Source organism: Lynx rufus, unplaced genomic scaffold, assembly GCF_022079265.1.
Source record: "Lynx rufus isolate CCGP_SWC_20201006 ecotype Redwood Valley unplaced genomic scaffold, mLynRuf1.p SCAF_7, whole genome shotgun sequence".
NCBI classification, from domain to species: domain Eukaryota; kingdom Metazoa; phylum Chordata; class Mammalia; order Carnivora; family Felidae; genus Lynx; species Lynx rufus.
Genome location: NW_025814889.1, coordinates 37,658,163 through 37,677,729, shown reverse-complemented (window position 1 = coordinate 37,677,729; position 19,567 = coordinate 37,658,163). Strand labels below are relative to the sequence as shown.

Sequence of the window (19,567 nt, the reverse complement as noted above, 5' to 3'; positions counted from 1 at the left end):
ACTTGTGATTTGGCTTGTGCTGCTTTGGGAATAATGAGATCCATAATTACCACCCACAGGGAAGTGAAATAATAATTGCTTTTCTTCTGTATTGTTTCATGTTGTCATTCTGAAGTTTAGTAACCAAGTCTTTCTTTTCAGTCTGCTTGCCCTGGTGGGAGGAAGAGGGAGGAAATATAAAGCCCAAGGGCTTGGAGATCTGGCAGATGGGGGTTCACATCTTGAGTTCAAGCACTTGCTGAGTGACTGGGCAAGTCTCAATCTTTCTGAGTCTCAGCGTTTTCATCTATAAAATAGAGCTAATAAAAATATCACACAGGGTTGCTGTGAGGTTATGTGAAAACAGTTTGAAATTATTAACGGGCTCTTGGACTAGATATTTTAGTCATGGGGACTATTCTACCCACACCTCTGAAGAACAGAAACCTCTACCTACAGCCACCATGTCAAGCTGGCTATTCATTCATTTCATCAAGATTTATTTGAATACCTAATAGGCGCCAAAGTACGTATTCTGGTGCTAGGGGCAGGGAAGAACAAGACAGACAAGTTTCCTCCTTTTATGCTGTGTATATTCTGGTAGGGGAGGATTGTAAATAAAATAAGTTCAGCTAGTGCTAAGAGCTGTGAAGAAATTAAATACAGGGTAATAAGACAAAAGAGTCACTTAAAGTAGGGTGGTGTGTGTTTGGATGGGAGTGTTATTTGACCCACATGGGGTGGCCAAATAGGGAGGGAGTCATTTTTAAGGAGGTAAGGGGAGTCCTAAATGTCCATTGTTTCCCACGCAGGGGTGGAAGGGAGTGGTGGAGAGTAAGCACGAGGCCCAAGCTGATTATATCAGGCAGGGTAACTCATCAGTCGATAGGCTGACCAGTGAGTGATCTATTTTAAATGGAGAGGCAGTGCTGACTAGATTTTTCTCTTGGGATTTAGAACTAAGAAACATGGAAAGATTTTTCCCTTGGCATTGAGAGTTGGAGCTGAAAGGTAGAGGGTGCGAAGAGGCCCTGTGCAAGCTGAGGTTTTGGGTAAGCAGAAGCTATGAGTAAGCAGAGGAGGTCATTGAGTGGCTCCATGTGGCATGTGACTGAGTGGGAGAAGGACAATCCATGGGTGTTTACTTGCTGGTGAAGTTCTTGGAGCCCTCTTAGAATCCAGACTACTTTGTAGTTGTGGTCTGCAAGAAATCACACTCTGCTAGTGCCTTAGGTTCTAGGTTTTGGCACGTTGTCTCAATTTTTAATTTCTCAATATGTATATTTTCAGTAGATCTCCCTTTTATGCTAGTTATCTTTTCCCAGACGAATCTTACTAAAAGAGCCATATGGATCTTGGTTTGGATCCCTGGCTTTCCTCTTATTAGCTGTGCCTTTGAAAACTAATTTCTGTAAGCATTAGTATCCAGCAACTGTATCCTTAGAGTGTGGTACGGGTTAATTGAGATAATAGTAGTAAAAAGGCCTGTGAACTGATCAATATTTGTTAGATACCTTCCTCTTTTATTCTGATCTGAATGGTTTTTTGATTACATGCCTCCCTCTCAGTATTGACTTGTCCTAGTTTTTAAAAGTCACCCCCTTTTTTTAAGTTTATTTACTTATTTTGAGAGAGAGAGCATGCATAAGTGGGGGAGGGGCAGGGAGAGAGAGGAGACAGAGAATCCCAAGCAGGCTCCACACCATCAGTGCAGAGCCCCGTGTGGGGTTCTATCTCACAAACCGTGAGATCATGACCTGAGCTGAAACTGAGTCGGACGCTTAACTGACTGAGCCACTCAGGTGCCCGCAAAGTCACCCTTCTTGTAGTTCTTTCACCTCTGTAGTCCTTTTAGGTGTCCCTAAACTGGAAGAACATCATGGCAACTACCCTTATTTCATAAATGTATGGACACTGTCATTAGTCTTATTGAGGCCAGTTACATAGCAAGTGGATTTCAGATTGATAATTATTTGTATTTAGAAGAGATGGGCCTGTCCAATAGTTTGGAGCAGTGACTTCCAAAAAGAGAGTGGGAACCAGGATCGAAGAGTCAGTCCTCCAAATGGTAATGAAGGAAGAAAGGGTATGGAGAAGCTATCTCAGAGAAATGTGGTTCAGAAGAGGAGGGAAAAAGGAGCCGCAGAGTTCTTAGACCTTGGCCTGGCAAGGAACAAGAAATGCTGTGGTCTCAGTATTGGAAGCTCTGGCAACCAGGTCTTAGTCCCTGTGAAGAGAGCTTCTCCCAGCCTGCAAGCAGACAGAAAACTCTTTATTTCTTAAAGCTGGAGAAGTTTTAGGAGGAGGCTCTGGTTTATACTGGAAGTGGAGGCTAGGACGAACTAAGAAGCACATTAAAGATACCTGTGAAATATGTATGTATACGTGAACCTGTGCCTCGGAAAGAACGTACCAGTAATTCTCTGCCTGTGCATCATGATCTTCCAGATCTTCCCAGCAGGCTTCAGTGAGGCAGCTGTGCCAGGCAAAGGCTGCACTGTGGAGATGTGAGAGAACCGTCCTGCAGAGGTAGCCAGGAGCGACATCCTTGACATCAGGGGCACAGGTCTCTGAGAGGAAGTCTGTGCACTTTTCCTGGAGGTGTTAGAAGGGTGTCTAAAAAGCGAAATAATCCCAGGTAAAATGGCAGGGCGATTTCTGTTCAGGGGCTTTAATAGGCTGCTTTCTGTGTAACCATTTCTGATAAATGTCACCAAGTGGATTACATGATTTGGGTATGGCTTCGTGACGATACCTGGAATGGAGAGAACATGGTCTCTGCTTGCAAAACAGTGTATAACCTAAGGAGAAATTCCATAACTAGTATTGAGACTGCTCTTAGGAACTGTTCTAGATTTCAAGCCAGTACTTCCAGGTTTATTTTTTCCCCCTAGGACCATGGCTAATAAAACCCAGGAAGATGGTGGCATCCATTTCCCTTTTCCCTTCACACCCTATTCCATCCAGAAAGACTTCATGGCTGAGCTCTATCGGGTGTTGGACACTGGCAAGATTGGAATATTTGAGAGTCCAACTGGCACTGTAAGTATGCATCATCAGGGGCTAAGAAGTGTCCTGAGAGACCCCTGATTCCAACACTGCAGAGGCCACCTAGCATGCTTGTTAGTCTAGGCAGAGATTTTCATGGTTTGACGTCAGGCAAAGTAGTTCTCTCAGTTTATCTTTCTGAGTAATAGTCACTTCCTGTATTAAAATGTTAAACAGAAGGGCACCTGGGTGGCTCAGTCAGTTGAGCCTCTGACTCTTGATTTTAGCTCAGGTCTTGGTCTCAGGGTCATGGGTTTGGCTGAGCCGTGTTGGGCTCCGTGCTGGGCGTGAAGCCTACTTAAAAAAATAAATAAATAAACACAGCCCCCGAATCTGAGAACAATTAGGCTAAAGAATTTGAATCCCAGTAGAAACCAAGACCTGTAGCACTAAAACTTTCCAGATTGTTCTGGGTACACAACTGCTTTGATGTTGAGAAACAAATTAGTTTGGCTTTTTCACAGATTAAACCTATCGGTTTAGTCTTTAGGAACGAGGTTACTAAGTGCTGAGGGTTCCCATCAAAGGGCCCTGAGTTTTTCCTTCTGGGACTGGAATGAGAGAGGGATTTATCAGAGGGTGGCCTTGAGGAGGATTAGGGCTATGGCAAGCAGTCCCAGCCTCTTGCCTCCCGCTCAGAAAGTACCGTGTGATGGTGAGATGCCTGCGTTGATGTGAAGGTCCCCCAGTGAGGCTGCGACCTCCTGGAGGCCGTCCTCCATGTCTCTGTCATCCGGTGGAGCTCGGCATGTTCGACCCACAGGAGGTTCTTAACCCAGTGCAGCAGTCCACTACCAGTCCACTGAGGTGTTCTTAGTATCAGCAGAGGCTTCCTGGTAAATAGATTTGGGTGTTTCGAGTCCTTATTTGACCATTCTGCAACAGTTGGTGGTGGTGAACATATCCCTCTCCTTTGTGTAAAGTGATCCCAAAACATGAATCAAAAATAATGCATGTCATTTAAAAAGTTAAATGTATTAAACTTGGTTCTTTGGGCAGGTACTTATAATTCTTTTAACTGTTTACTAAGAAATATACTTGCATAGCACATTTGAAATTGTAAGTTTCGTGCTATTTCTTGATTTATGGATTTTAATCATTGTACCTTCCTCTTGTGAGAGCTAAGATGCAGCTTTCTTACCATTTCTTTTCCTTCCCTCGCCCCATCCTCCTGTTGTAGTTAGATGGAAAGTGTTAGCCTCTCCTAAGCCGGTATGCTCTGATTATGGGTTTTCGTCTTGAATAATTTTTATTTTCCCAGTATGCCTTTTAAAGTATGTCTAGCTAATATGCCTACACCACTTTCTCTCACACCATCCAGTGGCCTCCGTAGGATATTCCAGACATAAAATTACTGCTTAGTCTGGCTCCTCAGCTGCCATAACAAAATACCACAGATTGGGTGGCTCAGATGACAGAAACTTATTTTTCACAGTTCAGGAGGCTGGGAAGTGCAAGATCAAGGTTTGGGCAGCCTCTAGCTTCTGGTGGAGACTCTTCCTGGCTTGTGAGGGCCTCCTTCTTGTTGTGTCCTCATGTGGTAGAGAGATCTTTGGTGTCTCTCCCCTTTTATAAGTAGACCAGTTCTATAGGATCAGGGCTCTGTCCTTAGGACCTCCTTGAAGGCCTTTTCTCCAATACGGTCACCTGGGGGATTAGGGCTTCAACATGAATTTGGGGGCAATATAATTCAGTCTATAGTAATTACCAATTCCATTTTACCCTGCAGACTTCCTTCTTGAAATTCTCCCATTTGTTCTTACGATCTGCTTCACAGCTATTGTACTAAGATTTCCCATCTCTCCTTAAAAAATAAAAAAAAAAAAGCAACATTATGAAGTATAATTGACATACAATAAAATACACCCCTTGTAAGTCCACAAGTTCAGTGAGTGTTGACAGATGGAAACCCCCATATAACCACTGCCACAATGAAAATGCCAAACATTTCCACCAGCCCAGAAAGTTTGTTGTACCCCTGGCTGCTGTTCCTCCCCTCACACCCTGCCCCAGCCTCAGGTAGTCAGTGATCATTTACCATCTCTGTAGATGAGTTTTAACTTTCTAAAATTTCTTGAAAATGGCATCATATCATAAGTACTCTTTTGTGACCAGCTTCTTATGCTCAGCCAGCATAATATTTTGGGGATTCATCCATGTTGTTGTGCGTATTCTTAAGTTTTTTCTGTGTTTGAGTCTCTTGTTTCCTGGATTCGTTATCTTCTTTGTTTTGGTAGAGAACATTCCTGAAGGGTTGTATGGGAGGTAAGATTTTGAGACTTGCTGAAAGGGTATTAATCTGCCTTTCTCTTGATTGATACTGATAGTTTGGTTGGGTATGTAATTCTAGCTGCAGAACACTTTTCCCTCACAACTACTCCCTTTCCTCTCTAGTTTCCATTGTGGCTACTAAGAAGTCCCGTGAAACCTGCACCCCAGTTCTTGGTGGTGACCTGACCCACCTCATCCTCCAAAGTTTTCAGGATCTCCTCTATCTTTTGTATTCTGAAATCTCATGTTGATGGGTCGGATGTGTGTGTTCAGTTCCTTGTGTTGGCCACTTGGTGGGCTCTTTCCACCTGGAGGCTTCTATCTTTCCATTCTGAGACATTTTCTCACATCTGATAATCTTCCTGGTACTCCCATTCTTTGAGTTTTGGACTTGCTGGTTAATTCTGTAATTATGTTTTCTTCTAATTGCCCATCTCTTTGGGCATCCTGGTTGGGTTTTGTTTTGTTTTCTTTTTGCTTTAAATTCTACTTAAGATTTCTTTGACTTTGCTGTCCAGTCTTTCTATTCAGTTTATTATCCTAGCCTTAATATTCAAGAACTTTTCTTATTCTTTGATTTTTAAAAATAGCATCCTGTTTTTGTTTCATGGAAATAATATCTTTGTGAGGATATCAATTATAGCAGTATTTTGAATTTTTGTGCCCCCCTGTATCATCTTGTCATGCAGCCTCCTCCCTCCCCCAGTTTTGGTTCTGTGTTTTGTTGAGAGGCTTTCCTCAACTGTCTGGTGATCTTTGGCTGTCTTCTATTGGTGTTCAAGAAAAAGCTACCACAGGGCTGACGGACAGGCCTGTGGTGCAAGCTGGCTGTGGACCACTGAACTGGCCTCTCTGTTGGGGCCTCCAGTGATCAGTGTCTGTGTGATTTCTCTTGAGCCATCCAGTTTTTCCAGAGAAGGCTCCTCTAAACTCTTGCCTTCTAGTCCTAGGCTGATGGTTAGTATTCTCGAGGGTGTCCTGGGGAAGTGGCTTCAGGTGCATGGTTTTTTGCTTAGTGTCCTGGTTTGATTTCAACTTCCTTCTCCACCCTTCACTTGACCTGCTATCTCCGGGGCCCTCCTGGCTTAGCTCCTCCAGAGGGTGCACATCCTATCTTTTGCAGAGAAGATCTCTGCAGGCACTTAGGCTTACAGTCCTTTACTCTGTCACGTCCAGTTCTCTGCTTTTCATCTCTCCTAAAACTTGTTACCCTCCCTTCTTCCACTTTCTTTCTGTGGGGTTTAAGCCTCTTCTTCCTTTGGTGTAAATTTAGTGTGTTTCAGAAAAGAACACAGAAGAGCATGCATTTATTCTGCCCTGTTTAATCTGAAGGCTTCAGGTCCCCATCTCAGCCCTCTGCCCATTCCGTACATCCTCTTCCTCTTCTCAGCTCTTTGTTGTTGATGTTTCTGATTCCAGGTCCTCATATCTTTGTTGTGTCTTCAGCTACCATCACATTCTGACCCTGTCTGCATCTCACCTCTGGTAAGCTCTTTCTCCTGTCGCCATGTTGTTACATGCCAGGCCTCACCTGCTGGGCCTATGCCCTGGGTGGCCACCTCCCCACTTGGGTCCTCATGATGCCTACTAAACTTGGACATGTCACCTTTTTAGCCTTTCATGACTCCACCACGTTGTGCTGACCTTCTGACCTTGTGCCCCCTGTGCCTTGTGTAACATTGCAATTTTGGGCACTCTAAAACCTGGAGTCCATGCTTCACAGAGAACTGTGATGCCCTGCAGGTCCTGCGTTAAGTTTGTGCCTGTGGGGATTTTTAGGGAGCTGCTTCCCAGTATCAAGCCCAGCACTTGCTACAATGTGGGTGTTTAGAATGAATGAATTTACTTATCTTGGCATGTATTTTATGACTGTGATATCTTGGATGGTACCCCAGGAAATAACATTGTTCAAAGCTAGGTATATTGTGGGTACTTTATTAGATTTATTTCATAACTGAGGCAAGCATTTGGTCATACATCCTTTTAACATTTTCCGATTAATACTTTTGCTGTCTTATTAGAAGGTATAGAATTGCAGGACCTTAGTTCTCCTTTCTCTTTGTGTTAGAGTGTATTCACAATTGTTTCTGGAGGATAACTTTGACCTTCCCCTTAGGAACTTCCTCAGCTCACTTTGAAGTGGAGAGTGCTGGCTCTCTAACCAGGTGTCTGCCCCTGGGCCATTGTTACAGGGGGATGTCTCACCTGCTGCTAGCCAGGTGATGGCTAAAGGCAGGAGCTCCCCATTTTACTGGCAGTACAGAATGGCTGCTCTCCAGGTTCTGCTGGGGAGTGCTGTCTGGAAGTCTCTGCCACTCAGTATTTCTCAAAAGCTGAGAGAAATGGTATATATGGGGCTTTTCCATAGATATGTTAGAAGTGCCATTCTATCATAGGGCCTTTTAAGAATTGATGAAATAGGTTCTTAATCTAGGACAGTAATAATTGTATTATTATTACTTAATAATAGCAAAAAAAAAAACTCCAGCTGCTTACTTATGTACCACGTATTGTTCTAATCCTAGTGTAGGTATTAACCTTTTTCTTTCAAAAAATTTTTTTCTCATGTTTATTTATCTTTGAGATGTTATGTTTCATGTTATTTATCTTTGAGAGAGAGGGAGAGACAGAGCGCAATTAGGGGAGGGGCAGAAAGAGGGAGACACAGAATCTGAAGCAGCCTTCAGGCCCTGAGGTGTCAGCACAGAGCCCAATGCGGGGCTTAATCTGTGAGATCATGACCTGAGCTGGATGCTTAAGCCACTGAGCCACCCAGGTGCCCCTGTAGGTATTAACCTTTATGGGTAGGAACTTAATGCTTGCAGCAGTTCTCTGAGGAAGGTACTATTACTATCCCCCTCCCCACCTTTTTTTTTTTTCCCCAACTTCCCATGTTTGTACGTGTGGAGCAAAGAAGCCTAGAAAGGTTAGCCTCAGGTCACAGCTGGTGAGTGGAGGAGCCAGTGTTTGGCCAGCAGCCTAGACTCTGGAGCCTTAGCCACTGTGCTCTGCTTTTTCCCCATCTCTGAACACCTGTGCATTTTACCTATAGTTCGTTTAAGCCCAAATTAGGTTCAGAACCCCTCTGGGTACTCTGGGACCCCCTAGTTTAAGCAGGCTCGGAGAGCTGACTGCTTGCCTGGAACATGTAGGTTCCTGTAGAGACTTGCCTGAACTGAACTGCCCTTTGGACACCAGAAGAAGCAGCCTTAAGAAACCCATGTCAGCGGCCTCCCAGAAGGACTGTGTTAGTGCTCCCCCTGCCGTAACAGAGTTTCACAGGCTGGGGGTTTCAGTAATAGAAACTTCCTCTTCACAGTTCTGGAGGCCAGAAATGCAGAATCACAGTGTGGGCAGGGGTGGGTCTCTCTGAGGGTGAGAAAGAAGAGACTGTTCTGGCCTGCCCCCCTGTGTTTTATCACATCGCTTTCCCTCTGGGCATGCCTTGGTGTCCCAATTTCCCCTTTCTGTAAGGACACCAGTCTTACTGGATCAGGGCCCTGATCTTAACTAAATACATCTGGAGTGACCCTATTTCCAAATAAGGTCACATTCTGAGACACTCAGGGTTAGGACTTAACACAAGAGTTTGGGCGGAGGGTCCCAATTCAACCCACAGGGAAAATTCTGGTCTTTAAGTAAAGAATTGTGTTCTCCAGAGCAATTCGTTTGCTTTTAAAGTGTTTTGAAGACCGGGACTCATGGGGCCGTATTAAAGTGGAGAGACCAAGGTGGCTCCCCCTTAGTGAGGATATAGGATTTCAAGCTATATATTATTTGGCCTAAATTCTTTTTGGGGGTTATTTATCTAATTCTTCACCTTTTTTTTTTTTTTTTTTAATAATGTTTATTTTTGAGAGAGAGAGACAGAGCGAGAGTACAAGTGGGGGAGGGGCAGAGAGAAAGGGAGAATCCCAAGCAGGCTCCGAGCTGTCAGCACAGAGCCCCATGTGGGGCTTGAACTCACGAACCGTGAGATCATGACCCGAGCTGAAGTCTGACGCTTAACCTACTGAGCCACTCAGGTGCTCCAAATTCTTCACCTTCTAATTTTGTTAACTTGCGGTATTTATATGTAACCTGATAAGCCACATTAAATTATTTTAGGAACAGTGAGCTGTATAATTAAACCATGAATTTCATTTTCATTTCTTCCTTTTTCATATTTTCCTTGGCTATCCTTTTGCTAATTCCCTTCCTGCCCTTTCCCAGCTCGGTCTTAAACTACCTTCTAGTAATTAAAGGTAGACCTTCCCTGAAGGCTTTATTAAAATGGGAAACATCATCTGGAAAGCTTTAATTTTTGTTCTTTTTTCCTGAAGACATTTTTCTTCCTGTAGGGAAAATCTTTAAGTCTGATTTGTGGGGCCCTTTCCTGGCTCCGTGACTTTGAACAGAAGAAACATCAAGAAGAAGCACGTCTCCTTGAAACTGGAACTGTCCCCTTAAGTGATGGGAAGGATCAGGCCCCATTTCTTTCATCCTCCTGCAAAGAGACCCCAGACACCCTGAGGCCTGCCGGAGAGCCTGACTGGGTGACTCAGTTTGTGCAGAAGAAAGAAGAAAGGGACCTGGTGGACCGGCTGAAGGTGAGCCCTAGGGTGACGGGAGGTGAGAATGATCCAGGAAACAGTGTTTGGGTGGTAATTTGGGGTTGATGAGTGTGTCCTTCTCCTTTGCAGTGCCTTCTTGAGCCAGTGGTACTGTGCCCTTGCTGTCTTTTTAAAGTTTATTTGTTTGAGAGAGGGAGAGTGGGGGAGGGGCAGAGAGAGAAGGAGGAGGAGAGAATCCCAAGCAGGCTCTGCGCTGTCAGCACGGAGCCCGACACGAGGCTTGAACTCTTGAACCATGAGATCATGATCTGAGCTGAAACCAAGAGTTGGACACTCAACTGACTGAGCCACCCAGGCATCCCGCTTTCTGTCTTTTTAAAGCTGATGTCAGTGGGCCTTCTCTAGACCAGGGATTGGCAGTTCCATTCATTACCCACCTGGAAAAAGAACCTCACTGTTGCCATTGGCAACATGGTTCAGTGGCTGCAAGCTCCATTAAGGGAATGAATTTGATTGAGAGTCTGTGGCTTCGGGAGGGAGTGTGTAGACCTGCAGTGAGCAATAGGGCTGGGACCCAGTGAGGGTCAGGGATGCTGCTGCACCCTTGAGAGTTGCCCATGGAAGGGAGAACCGCCCTGTGTGAAGCGGCACGAGGCCAAGCCCCAACTCTTTAAGGAGGGCCTGGTTTGGGCCTCCTGCGGGAGTTTCCCGTGTGGCTCCTTTACCCTGTAGGAGGAGCAGGTCAGGCGGAAGAAGCGAGAAGAGCGCCTGCAGCAGATCCGTCACAATGCACAGCTCAAGTATGCAGCCAAGCGCATGGTGAGTGTCCTCTCGGAGTGGCAGGGATGGTGTACGGGCACGGTCCCACTGCCTGGGGCCTCACGGAGTTTCTCCTTTGGGTGAGTGGTCAGGACCTCAGTATTCTTGCCCTGACCCTCCCCCCCCCTCCATCACCCAGAAGCTGGCAGCTTGAGCTGAGGTATTGATGCCTGGGGTGGAGATACCAGTAGGACAGCGAGGCCTGTGGAAACGGCATGTGTGTTGTCCTTGGTGGTAGCCACTTCGAGGGTGACTCCATCAAGGGGGCAGGGGCACCTGTACTGAGATTCCTCTGTCCCACTTGTAATGCTCTTACACAGAGACGGGAAGAAGAAGAAATGGAGCGTCTCCTCCACCTCAGCAGGGAGATGCTAGCAGAAGGAACAGGGACCGAGCCCCTAGAGCAGCTGGTATGTGGGGACGAGGAGCTGGTCCTCGCCGAGTACGAGAGCGATGAGGAGAAGGGAGCAGCTCGTGGGTAAGATGGTGCTTCTCCTTTACCCACCTCCCCTGCGCTGGTCTGCATGGGGGCTCTCAGGGAGGCAGCTCCTGTGCCTAGAGAGAGGCAGCCTGCTGTGTCCCTCATGAGACATCTGAAGGGATGGAATGCCATCCCTTAAGTTCCTCATAAATGGGGGCTGTGCCTTAGGCTACAGGGCTAGGAAGGGGAGGAGCAGGGACCTGCACCCAGCACCCAGGCCACTCTTGATCATGTGCTCTTAGCTCCTAGACTACACCTTGTGAGGTTTATGATATAAATCATCAACGTATCCTTAGCCCAACTTGTTCTTTTCGCCTTCTGGCTTCTGAGTTTCTGATGTGTGAGTCCTAAGCTGCTGGGTGGAGTAGAAACACTGAAGGTGACAGTGAGGATGTTCTGAGGCCACACTGCCCTAGTGGGAGCCTCCTTTTTCATTCATGCTTTAGTTGCACAAATGACCTTTGAGGGTCTGCTCTAGGTGTGGCGTGGCTCCAGATGCCACAGATGACAGACATGACCCCTGCCCTCCAGAGCTTGCATGTAGTTGATGGCAGGGGGGTGGGGAATGTACACCAGAACTGTGAAATGAGCACATTTGCCCAGGAGGAGAATAAAACTGGTGAAAGGGGTAGCGTGTGGGGTCGCACCTCCAGGTGAAGCTAGGAGAGCCCTCCAAGGGGGTGACAAAGCATGAGAAAGAGCCTTGGGGAGACCTGGGAGAAGAGAGGTCTAGTCAGTAGCCTGAAGGTACCCTGGTCTGGAAACGGGAACAGGTTTGGTAAGTTCAAGGGGCACAGAGAAGGCCCAAGGGCTGGGCAAGAGCGAATGAGGGAGAGAGGGGAAGAAGAGGCAGCTGTGTGTTTGGGCCTCATGGGTCCACTGAGGGTTTGGGTGTTCTCAGTGCAGTGGGGCTGTGGGGTTTCAAACAAGGGAGTAACAGGATTGTATTTGGGCATTAGGGCATTAAAGTCATTTTGATATCAGTTCTTTCCCCAAGTCACAAGTACCCCTAGAGGTCATCCCTCTTAGGCTCCCAACTTGGAAGCATTGTTTTCTGCTCCTCTAAAGGTGACTCCAGTGTTCTACATTCTCATTGACACTGGTCACCATGTCTGTGTAGAGTGTAACTCCAAGGCCTGAAACCTTTGGTTGACTCTTTTGTGATGGAGAAAATCTTCAGTCTGTCTGCAGTGCACCTTCTAACTTCACCATCGGGTGCTCAGCGTCCCAGCTGCCCTGACTTTTCTTTCTTTTCCCCCTCAGCTTTATTGAGATATAATTGGGTTATAACATTGTGTAAGTTTAAGATACATACCATGATGATCTGATATCTGATACATGTATGCATTGCAAAACAATCACTATGATAAGGGTAGTTAACAAATCCATCGTCTCACATACTTAACATTTCTTTAAAGATGTGCTCTCCTAGCAGCTGTCAGGTGTACAATACAGTGTAGTTAATGACAGTCATCATGCTGTGACCCTAGAACGTATTATCTTATAATGGTACCTTTACCTTTTGACTACTTTCATGTCCCTCTTCAGCCCCTAGCAATCTACTCTGTTTCTAGGAGTTTGGTTTTTTTAGATCCCACTTAGGATATGCCACAGAATTGTCCTTCTCTGTCTGACTTACATCACTTAGCAGAATGCCCTCAAGGTCCATATATATTGTCACAAATGGCAAGACTTCTTTCTTTTTTATGGCTGAATATTTCCGTGTGTGTGTGTGTGTGTGTGTGTGTGTGTGTGTGAGAGAGAGAGAGAGAGAGACATTTTCATTATTCATTCATCTGTCAGTGGATACTTCGGTTGTTTTCATCAGTGCTGCATTGAACATGAGGATGCAGAGATCTCCACGAGATAGTGATTTCATTTCCTCTAGATATATACCCAGAAATGGGATTGCTGGGTCATATGCTACTTAATATTTTTTAATTTTTTGAGGAATGTCCATGCTGTTTTCTAGAGTGGCTGCACCAGTTTACATTGCCACCCACAGTGCGCAAGGGTTCCCTTTTGTCCACATCCTTGCAAACATTTCTTTCTCTTTCTTCCTTTCCTTTCCTTTCCTTTCCTTTCCTTTCCTTTCCTTTCCGTTCCGTTCCGTTCCGTTCCGTTCCGTTCCGTTCCTTGTCTTTCAGAGTACAAGCAGGAGAGAAGGGCAGAGGGAGAGAAAATCCCAAGCAGGCTCCATTCTCAGTGCAGCGCCTGACCTGGGGCTTGATCCTTATGACCCTGGGATCGTGACCCAAGCTGAAATCGAGAGTTGGATGCTGAATGGGCTGAGCCACCCAAGCACCTCATCTTTTTATCTTTTTGGCGGTAGCCATGCTAACAGGTGTGAGGTGAAATCTCATTGCAGTTTTGACTTGCATTTCCTTGGGGATCAGTGATGTTGAGCATCTTTTCGTGTACCTGTTGGCTATTTGTATGTCTTTGGAAAAATGTATATTCAGTTCCTCTGCCCATTTAAAAAATTTTTTTCTGTTTATTTTTGAGAAAGAGGGTGTGAGTGGAGGAGGGGCAGAGAGAGAGGGAGACACAGAATCTGAAGCAGGCTCCAGGCTCTGAGCTGTCAGCACAGAGCCTGATGCTGGGCTTGAACTCACAAACCATGAGATCGTGACCTGAGCCAAAGTTGGACGCTTAACCAACTGAGCCACCCAGGTGCCCCACCTCTGCCCATTTTTTAATTGGATTACTTGTTTTTTGCTGTTGAGTTCTATGAGTCCCTTATATATTTTGGATATAAGCCCCTTATCATCAGATAGGTGGTTTGCAAATATTTTCTCCCATTTCTTGGTTGCCTTTTCATTTTGTTGATTGTTTCTTTTGCTGTGCAGAAGCTTTTTAGTTTGACATAGTCCCACCTGTTTATTTTTGCTTTTGTTGCTATACTTTTGATGTCCTATCCAAGAAATTATTGAGAAGAACAATGTCATGAAACTTTTTCCTGTGTTTTCTTCTAGGAGTTTTATGATTTTAGGTCTTAGGTTTAAGTTTTTAATCCATTTTGACTTAGTTTTTGTGAGTGGTGTAGGAGAGGGGTTCCATTTCGTTCTTCTGCCTGTGACTATTCAGTTTGCCCAGCACCATGTTGAAGAGGCCATCTTTTCCTCATTGAGTATTCTTAGCTCCCTTGTCCAATAGTACTTTACTATATATACCTGGGTTTATTTTTGGGCTCTGTTCTGTTCCACGGGTCTTACGTGTCTGTTTTTATGCCAGTACCAAAGTGTTTTGATTACCATGCTGTTTGAAATAAGGAATTGTGATTCCTCCAGCTTTATTCTTTCTCAAGATTGCTTTGGCTATTTGGGGTCTTTTGTGGTTCCTAATGATTTTTAGGATTCTTTTTCTATATCTGTAAAAATGCCATTGGAATCTTGATAGGGAATTGCATTAAATCTATAGATAGCTTTGAGTAGTATGGACATTTTAGCAACATTAATTCTTGTGACCCATGAACATAGGACATTTTGTCATCTGTGTCATCTCCAGTTTCTTCATCAAAGTCTTGTAGTTTTGAGTATATGTTTTTCACCTCCTTGGTTAAATTTATTCCTGAGTATTTTATTGTTTGTTTGGTTTTTTTTTTTTTAAGTTATTTACTTTGAGAGAGACAGAGAACAGGTGAGTGGGGGAGGGGCAGAGAGGGGGAGAGAAGAGAGTCCCAAGCAAGCCCCTTGCTGTCAGAACACAGCCTGATGCAGGGCTCAGAATCACAGACTGTGAGATCAGATCATGTCCTGACTGAAATCAAGAGTTGTACGCTTAACCAACTGAGCCACCCAGGCACCCCAATATTTAATTGTTTTTTTTAAATGTTTTTTAAAATTCGGGGCGCCTGGGTGGCGCAGTCGGTTAAGTGTCCGACTTCAGCCAGGTCACGATCTCATGGTCCGTGGGTTCGAGCCCCGCGTCGGGCTCTGGGCTGATGGCCCAGAGCCTGGAGCCTGTTTCCGATTCTGTGTCTCCCTCTCTCTCTGCCCCTCCCCCGTTCATGCTCTGTCTCGCTCTGTCCCAAAAATAAATAAAAAACGTTGAAAAAAAAATTAAAAAAAAAAATAAAATAAATGTTTTTTAAAATTTATTTTGAAAGAAAGAGTGTGAGTGGGGGAGGGGTAGGGAGAGGGAGAGGGAGAGAGAGAATCCCAAGGAGGCTCCGAGCTGTCAGCTCAGAGCCCAATGCGGGGCTCAAACTCACAAACTGTGAGACATGACCTGGGCTGAAATCAAGAGTCAGACATTCAACTGACTTAGCCACCCAGGTGCCCCAGTATTTTATTGTTTTTGATGCCTTTATAAGTTAGACTTTTATTTCTTTTTCAGATAGTTTATTATTAGTGTACAGAAATGTACCTGATTTTTGTGTGTTGGTCATGTGCCCTGCAGCTTCACTGAATTTATTAGTCCTACCTAGCAGTTTTTTGGTGCTATCTTCAGGGTTTTTGTAAATAAACTCATGTCGTTTACTTCTTCCTTTCCAATTTGGATGCTTTTTATTTCTTTTTCTTGTCTGATTGGTCTGGCTATGACTTCCAGTGTTATGTTGAATAGGAGTGGTGAGAGTGGGCAACTTTGTCTTTTTCCTTGTCTTGGTGCAAAAGCTTTCACTCTTTTACTGTTCAGATGTTAGCTGTGGGCTTGTAATAGATGGCCTTTATTATGTTGAGGTACATTCATTTGTACCTAATTGATTGAGAATTTTTATCATGAACAGGCGTTGGATTTTGTCATGTTTTTTTCTGTGTTGAGATGATTATGTGACTTTTATATATCATTCTATTTATTGATATACCCCGTTTACTGATTTGCATATGATGAGCCATCATATTTTAGGGATAAATCCCACTTGATCATGGAGTATGATCCTTTTAATATGCCATTTAGTTCAGTTTGTTAGTGTTTTGTTGAGAATTTTTGCATCTGTATTCATCAGGGAAATATGCTAGCCTGTAGTTTCCTGTGTTTGTAGTGTTCTTACCTGGCTTTGGTATCAGGGTAATGGTGGTCTCATAAAATGAGTTTGGGAGTGTTCCCTCCTCTTCAGTATTTTGGAAGAGGTTGAGAAGGGTTGGCATTATTTCTTTAAATATTTGGTAGAATTTGCCTGTGAAATCATCTAGTCCTGGGCTTTTCCTTTGGTGCTCAGAGGCCTGCCCCTAAGCACAGATTTCGGGATCTGGATTAGAACCAAAACTTTTGACCCTGCCCAGGGCTGAGATGTCCAGACCTCTTTATGCATCCTATCTCGAAGAGATAAGGGCAGAGAGGCTCTGTAAACCCTTTGCCACCTGCCTCCAAGACTGCTTGCCCACTCCTGTACTTCTCCTCAAGAGGCCCCTGGGAACAAGAAAAGAACTTGAGTGGAGTTTGTGAATATTAGAGAAAGTGCTACTTAGGGTCTGGGCCTGAGCCAGTAATCCTGCAGATTTCTACAGCTTCCAGTGCCCTGGCATTTCAAGAGACATGAGCCTCTCTGAGAACACAACTCATTCTGAATATAAAATTTTTGCTCTTCATTTCTTCACATGTCCAGCTTCTTACTAGATTCGGTTGAGTTTGCTTACTGTGTGATTTAAATCAAGGCCTTTCAGACAAAGCTGACTGAACAATTATTGATTTATTTATTGACCGGGAAGGCAACCCTATAACTCCTCTTCTAATCCCCCAAAGCAATTAGCATTTCTGCTTTTTTTTTTAAATAAAATTTGCCAGGTGAGTAAAAAGAATCCCAGTGATGGCCCTGTAGGTAGAGTGTGTCTGTGAAAGATTTTGTGTTTTCTGAGGAACCTAGACTAATAACGTTGACCAAACATTCAGCCTTGTAATGCAGGATTTACCTCCCCACCAATCTGCCAGTGCACATGGGCTCTTCATTCATTGCTGGGAATGGTAGACTGAGGTGCTGGCGAGAGAAGAGATTTATCTGGTTCTGAGTGACAGCATCTTTTATTCAGTCAGTCAGCAGTCAGTTGTGACTTCCCTCAGGAAATGTGCGTGGAATTCCTGCTGTGTGCCAAGGCCTTGGTGGGACCCCTGGCATTCACAGAAGCTAGATACTCCCAGGTCCTGCCCGTGGACGTGACAGTCTGGAGGGGGAAACAGACCAAGAATAAGTTATTTTGAATGAGGTGCAGGGGGGCCATGGCAGTGTGTCAGAGGCCAGCCAAGCCTATGGGGGAGGTTGGAGAAGGCTGAACAGAGGAGACAATGTTTATATGGGGATCTCAAGGTTGACAGTTGGCTAGGTAAAAGAGGAGGTGAAGGGAGAGAGCATTCCAGGCAAAGAGAACAGCATGTCCAAGGCTCTGAGGTGGCAAAGAGCAAAGTTCTGTGGGGAACTGAGAGAATTCCAGTTTTCTGGAGGGTGGACAGTGAGGACAGAGTAGCCTTTGATGAGGGACAAGTCAGACACTGAACCTAGGCTTCGGGCATACTGTGCCCCTTTCTCATTTCCCTCCTGAGCGGCAGTGGGAGGATGGGGTTGGTGTTAGCCTGGGGGTGTCTCTCTGACTGAGCGAATGAGCACCTGCTCATTGGTGGAACCTGGTTGTTGGAATGGTCTGTCTCCCTTTGGCTGAGGGCTCCAACCCCAGCAATGCTGGCCTCCATGCGGGGAACAGCTTACTTGTTTAGCTAGTTCCCATACATGGCACATGCTCGGTACAGTGCATCTCAGTTGACCTGAGTCCCCAGGGAAGACTGTTCCATGTTATTTTTCTCTCTCAGAGTGGATGAGGAGGAGGAGGAGGAGGACCTGGAGGAAGAACACGTAACTAAGGTAAGACATCGTGTCCTGGGTATTCTGGGATTGGTCCCCAGTCCAGGGCTGTATCCCCCGAGCTGCTTCTCACTCTCCTGGGGTTCCCCAGACCCAGACCTTGGTGTCGGTGCTTACTTGGCCAGATGGGCTAGGCACCCAGAGGAGAGGCCTCTCCTGGCAGTGAAGCCTGGGCTTGTGTGCCCCAGGGCATCCAGGAGCTGCTGTTCTGGGCCATGGACCAGTGGTATCTCTCTGGGGAAAGGGGGGGCGGCAGGCCAGAGCAAGAGCACCCTGCCCTTTGGCTCCCTCTTCTCTGGTTTGTATTTTCATTGGCATGGAGTTCTGTGAGGTACATATGATTCTGACACCTCTCATGTTTAAAATCATTTGGTTTCATTTGTGTAAGACTCTTGTTTTCTTCGTTAAAAGTAGATATTTTGCCTCTATTTTTCTCTTCTTTTGTCGCTATTCTCCATCTCAGAGGAGCACAGAGAGAGTTTAGCTCAGTGCCCCCCTGCCTTACTGCCCGCCTGTCTTCCAAGCCCTTTGGGAGGTGTGTGTGGACAGCCCACCCCCCAACACACTCCCCAGAATCTATTCTTTCCCATTTGGGAACCACAGCTCAGGGAGGCGGCCTGTCCTGAGATGAACAAGCCCTGTAAAGTGGCTGGATTAGTGGCTGAGCAGGACTGATGGGAGGCGCTCCATGTCGTGGGTGTTCTCGTGACCTTCTGGAGCTGAGGGGATGGTGGGGACTGCCCCGGCCCTGTGTTAACTGAGATCTGCTGTGGGACAGAGTCCCCTTGCTTTAGGTTTGTGTATTTGTGGCCACTCTCCCCAGTCCCTCAGCCTATTAGACCATGTATTCCTTGATGTGCAGACAATATTTGGAGAAATTGTGGTCTCCTCTTTGAAATACCCTGCTTTTTCTCGGAGCAGATTTACTACTGCAGTCGGACGCACTCCCAGCTGGCCCAGTTTGTGCACGAGGTGCAGAGAAGCCCCTTTGGCAAGGACACCCGGCTTGTCTCCCTCGGCTCTCGGCAGGTAAACAGAGGCAGTGGGTCTTGGCTTGGGTGCCAACCTGCTCCCTTCCCTGGGCCTTCGTCTTCTTCCAGACATAGAAGAATTGTGGGTCCGAGGCAGGCCGAGCGGTGGGAGGATCGGCCTCTTCCGGTCCTTGGGGGGCTAGGCAGGCTCTGGAGGGTTGCTGTGTATCACGTAGCCGGGACCATTGTGTTGACTTTTTCTTTATCCTCTGCCTTCTAGAATCTTTGTATAAATGAAGATGTGAAAAACCTGGGTTCTGCGCAGCTTATCAATGACCGCTGCATGGAGATGCAGAGAAGTAAACACGGTAGCCGCCTGCACCCTGGAGCTGTGCAGCAAAGAGCTCTGGGACTGTCGTGTAGCCTCAGGCAGTACTGGGAAGGGGTCGGGAGTGGGGCAGAAGTGGACAAGGATGTGGGAAATAGTGTCTTAAATGGCAGTGACGGCAGAGCAGACGGCCGGGTCCTTCCTAAAGACCATCTCCTTGGGAAAAGGCGTTTTGCTTTTTGGGTCAGTGTCTAGTTCAGAACCCTGGCTCTGAGATGATTTTACTGGCTTTTTCTAGCGAACACCAAGTAAAATACCAGAATG

General features: G+C 45.8%; 1 protein-coding gene across 1 annotated transcript in view; it reads left to right on the top strand.

The window, feature by feature from the left end:
* The first annotated feature begins 2,432 nt into the window (after window positions 1–2,432).
* Window positions 2,433–19,567, top strand: part of DDX11 (DEAD/H-box helicase 11) — a 35,674-nt gene continuing 18,539 nt past the window's right edge. Inside the window, exons 1-8 of the mRNA XM_047066979.1 lie at window positions 2,433–2,617; window positions 2,874–3,021; window positions 9,639–9,887; window positions 10,584–10,670; window positions 10,991–11,148; window positions 17,893–17,944; window positions 18,866–18,973; window positions 19,196–19,283. Coding sequence (XP_046922935.1) covers window positions 2,878–3,021; window positions 9,639–9,887; window positions 10,584–10,670; window positions 10,991–11,148; window positions 17,893–17,944; window positions 18,866–18,973; window positions 19,196–19,283 — 886 coding nt within the window. The 5' untranslated portion in view covers window positions 2,433–2,617; window positions 2,874–2,877. The remainder of the gene's footprint in view (window positions 2,618–2,873; window positions 3,022–9,638; window positions 9,888–10,583; window positions 10,671–10,990; window positions 11,149–17,892; window positions 17,945–18,865; window positions 18,974–19,195; window positions 19,284–19,567) is intronic.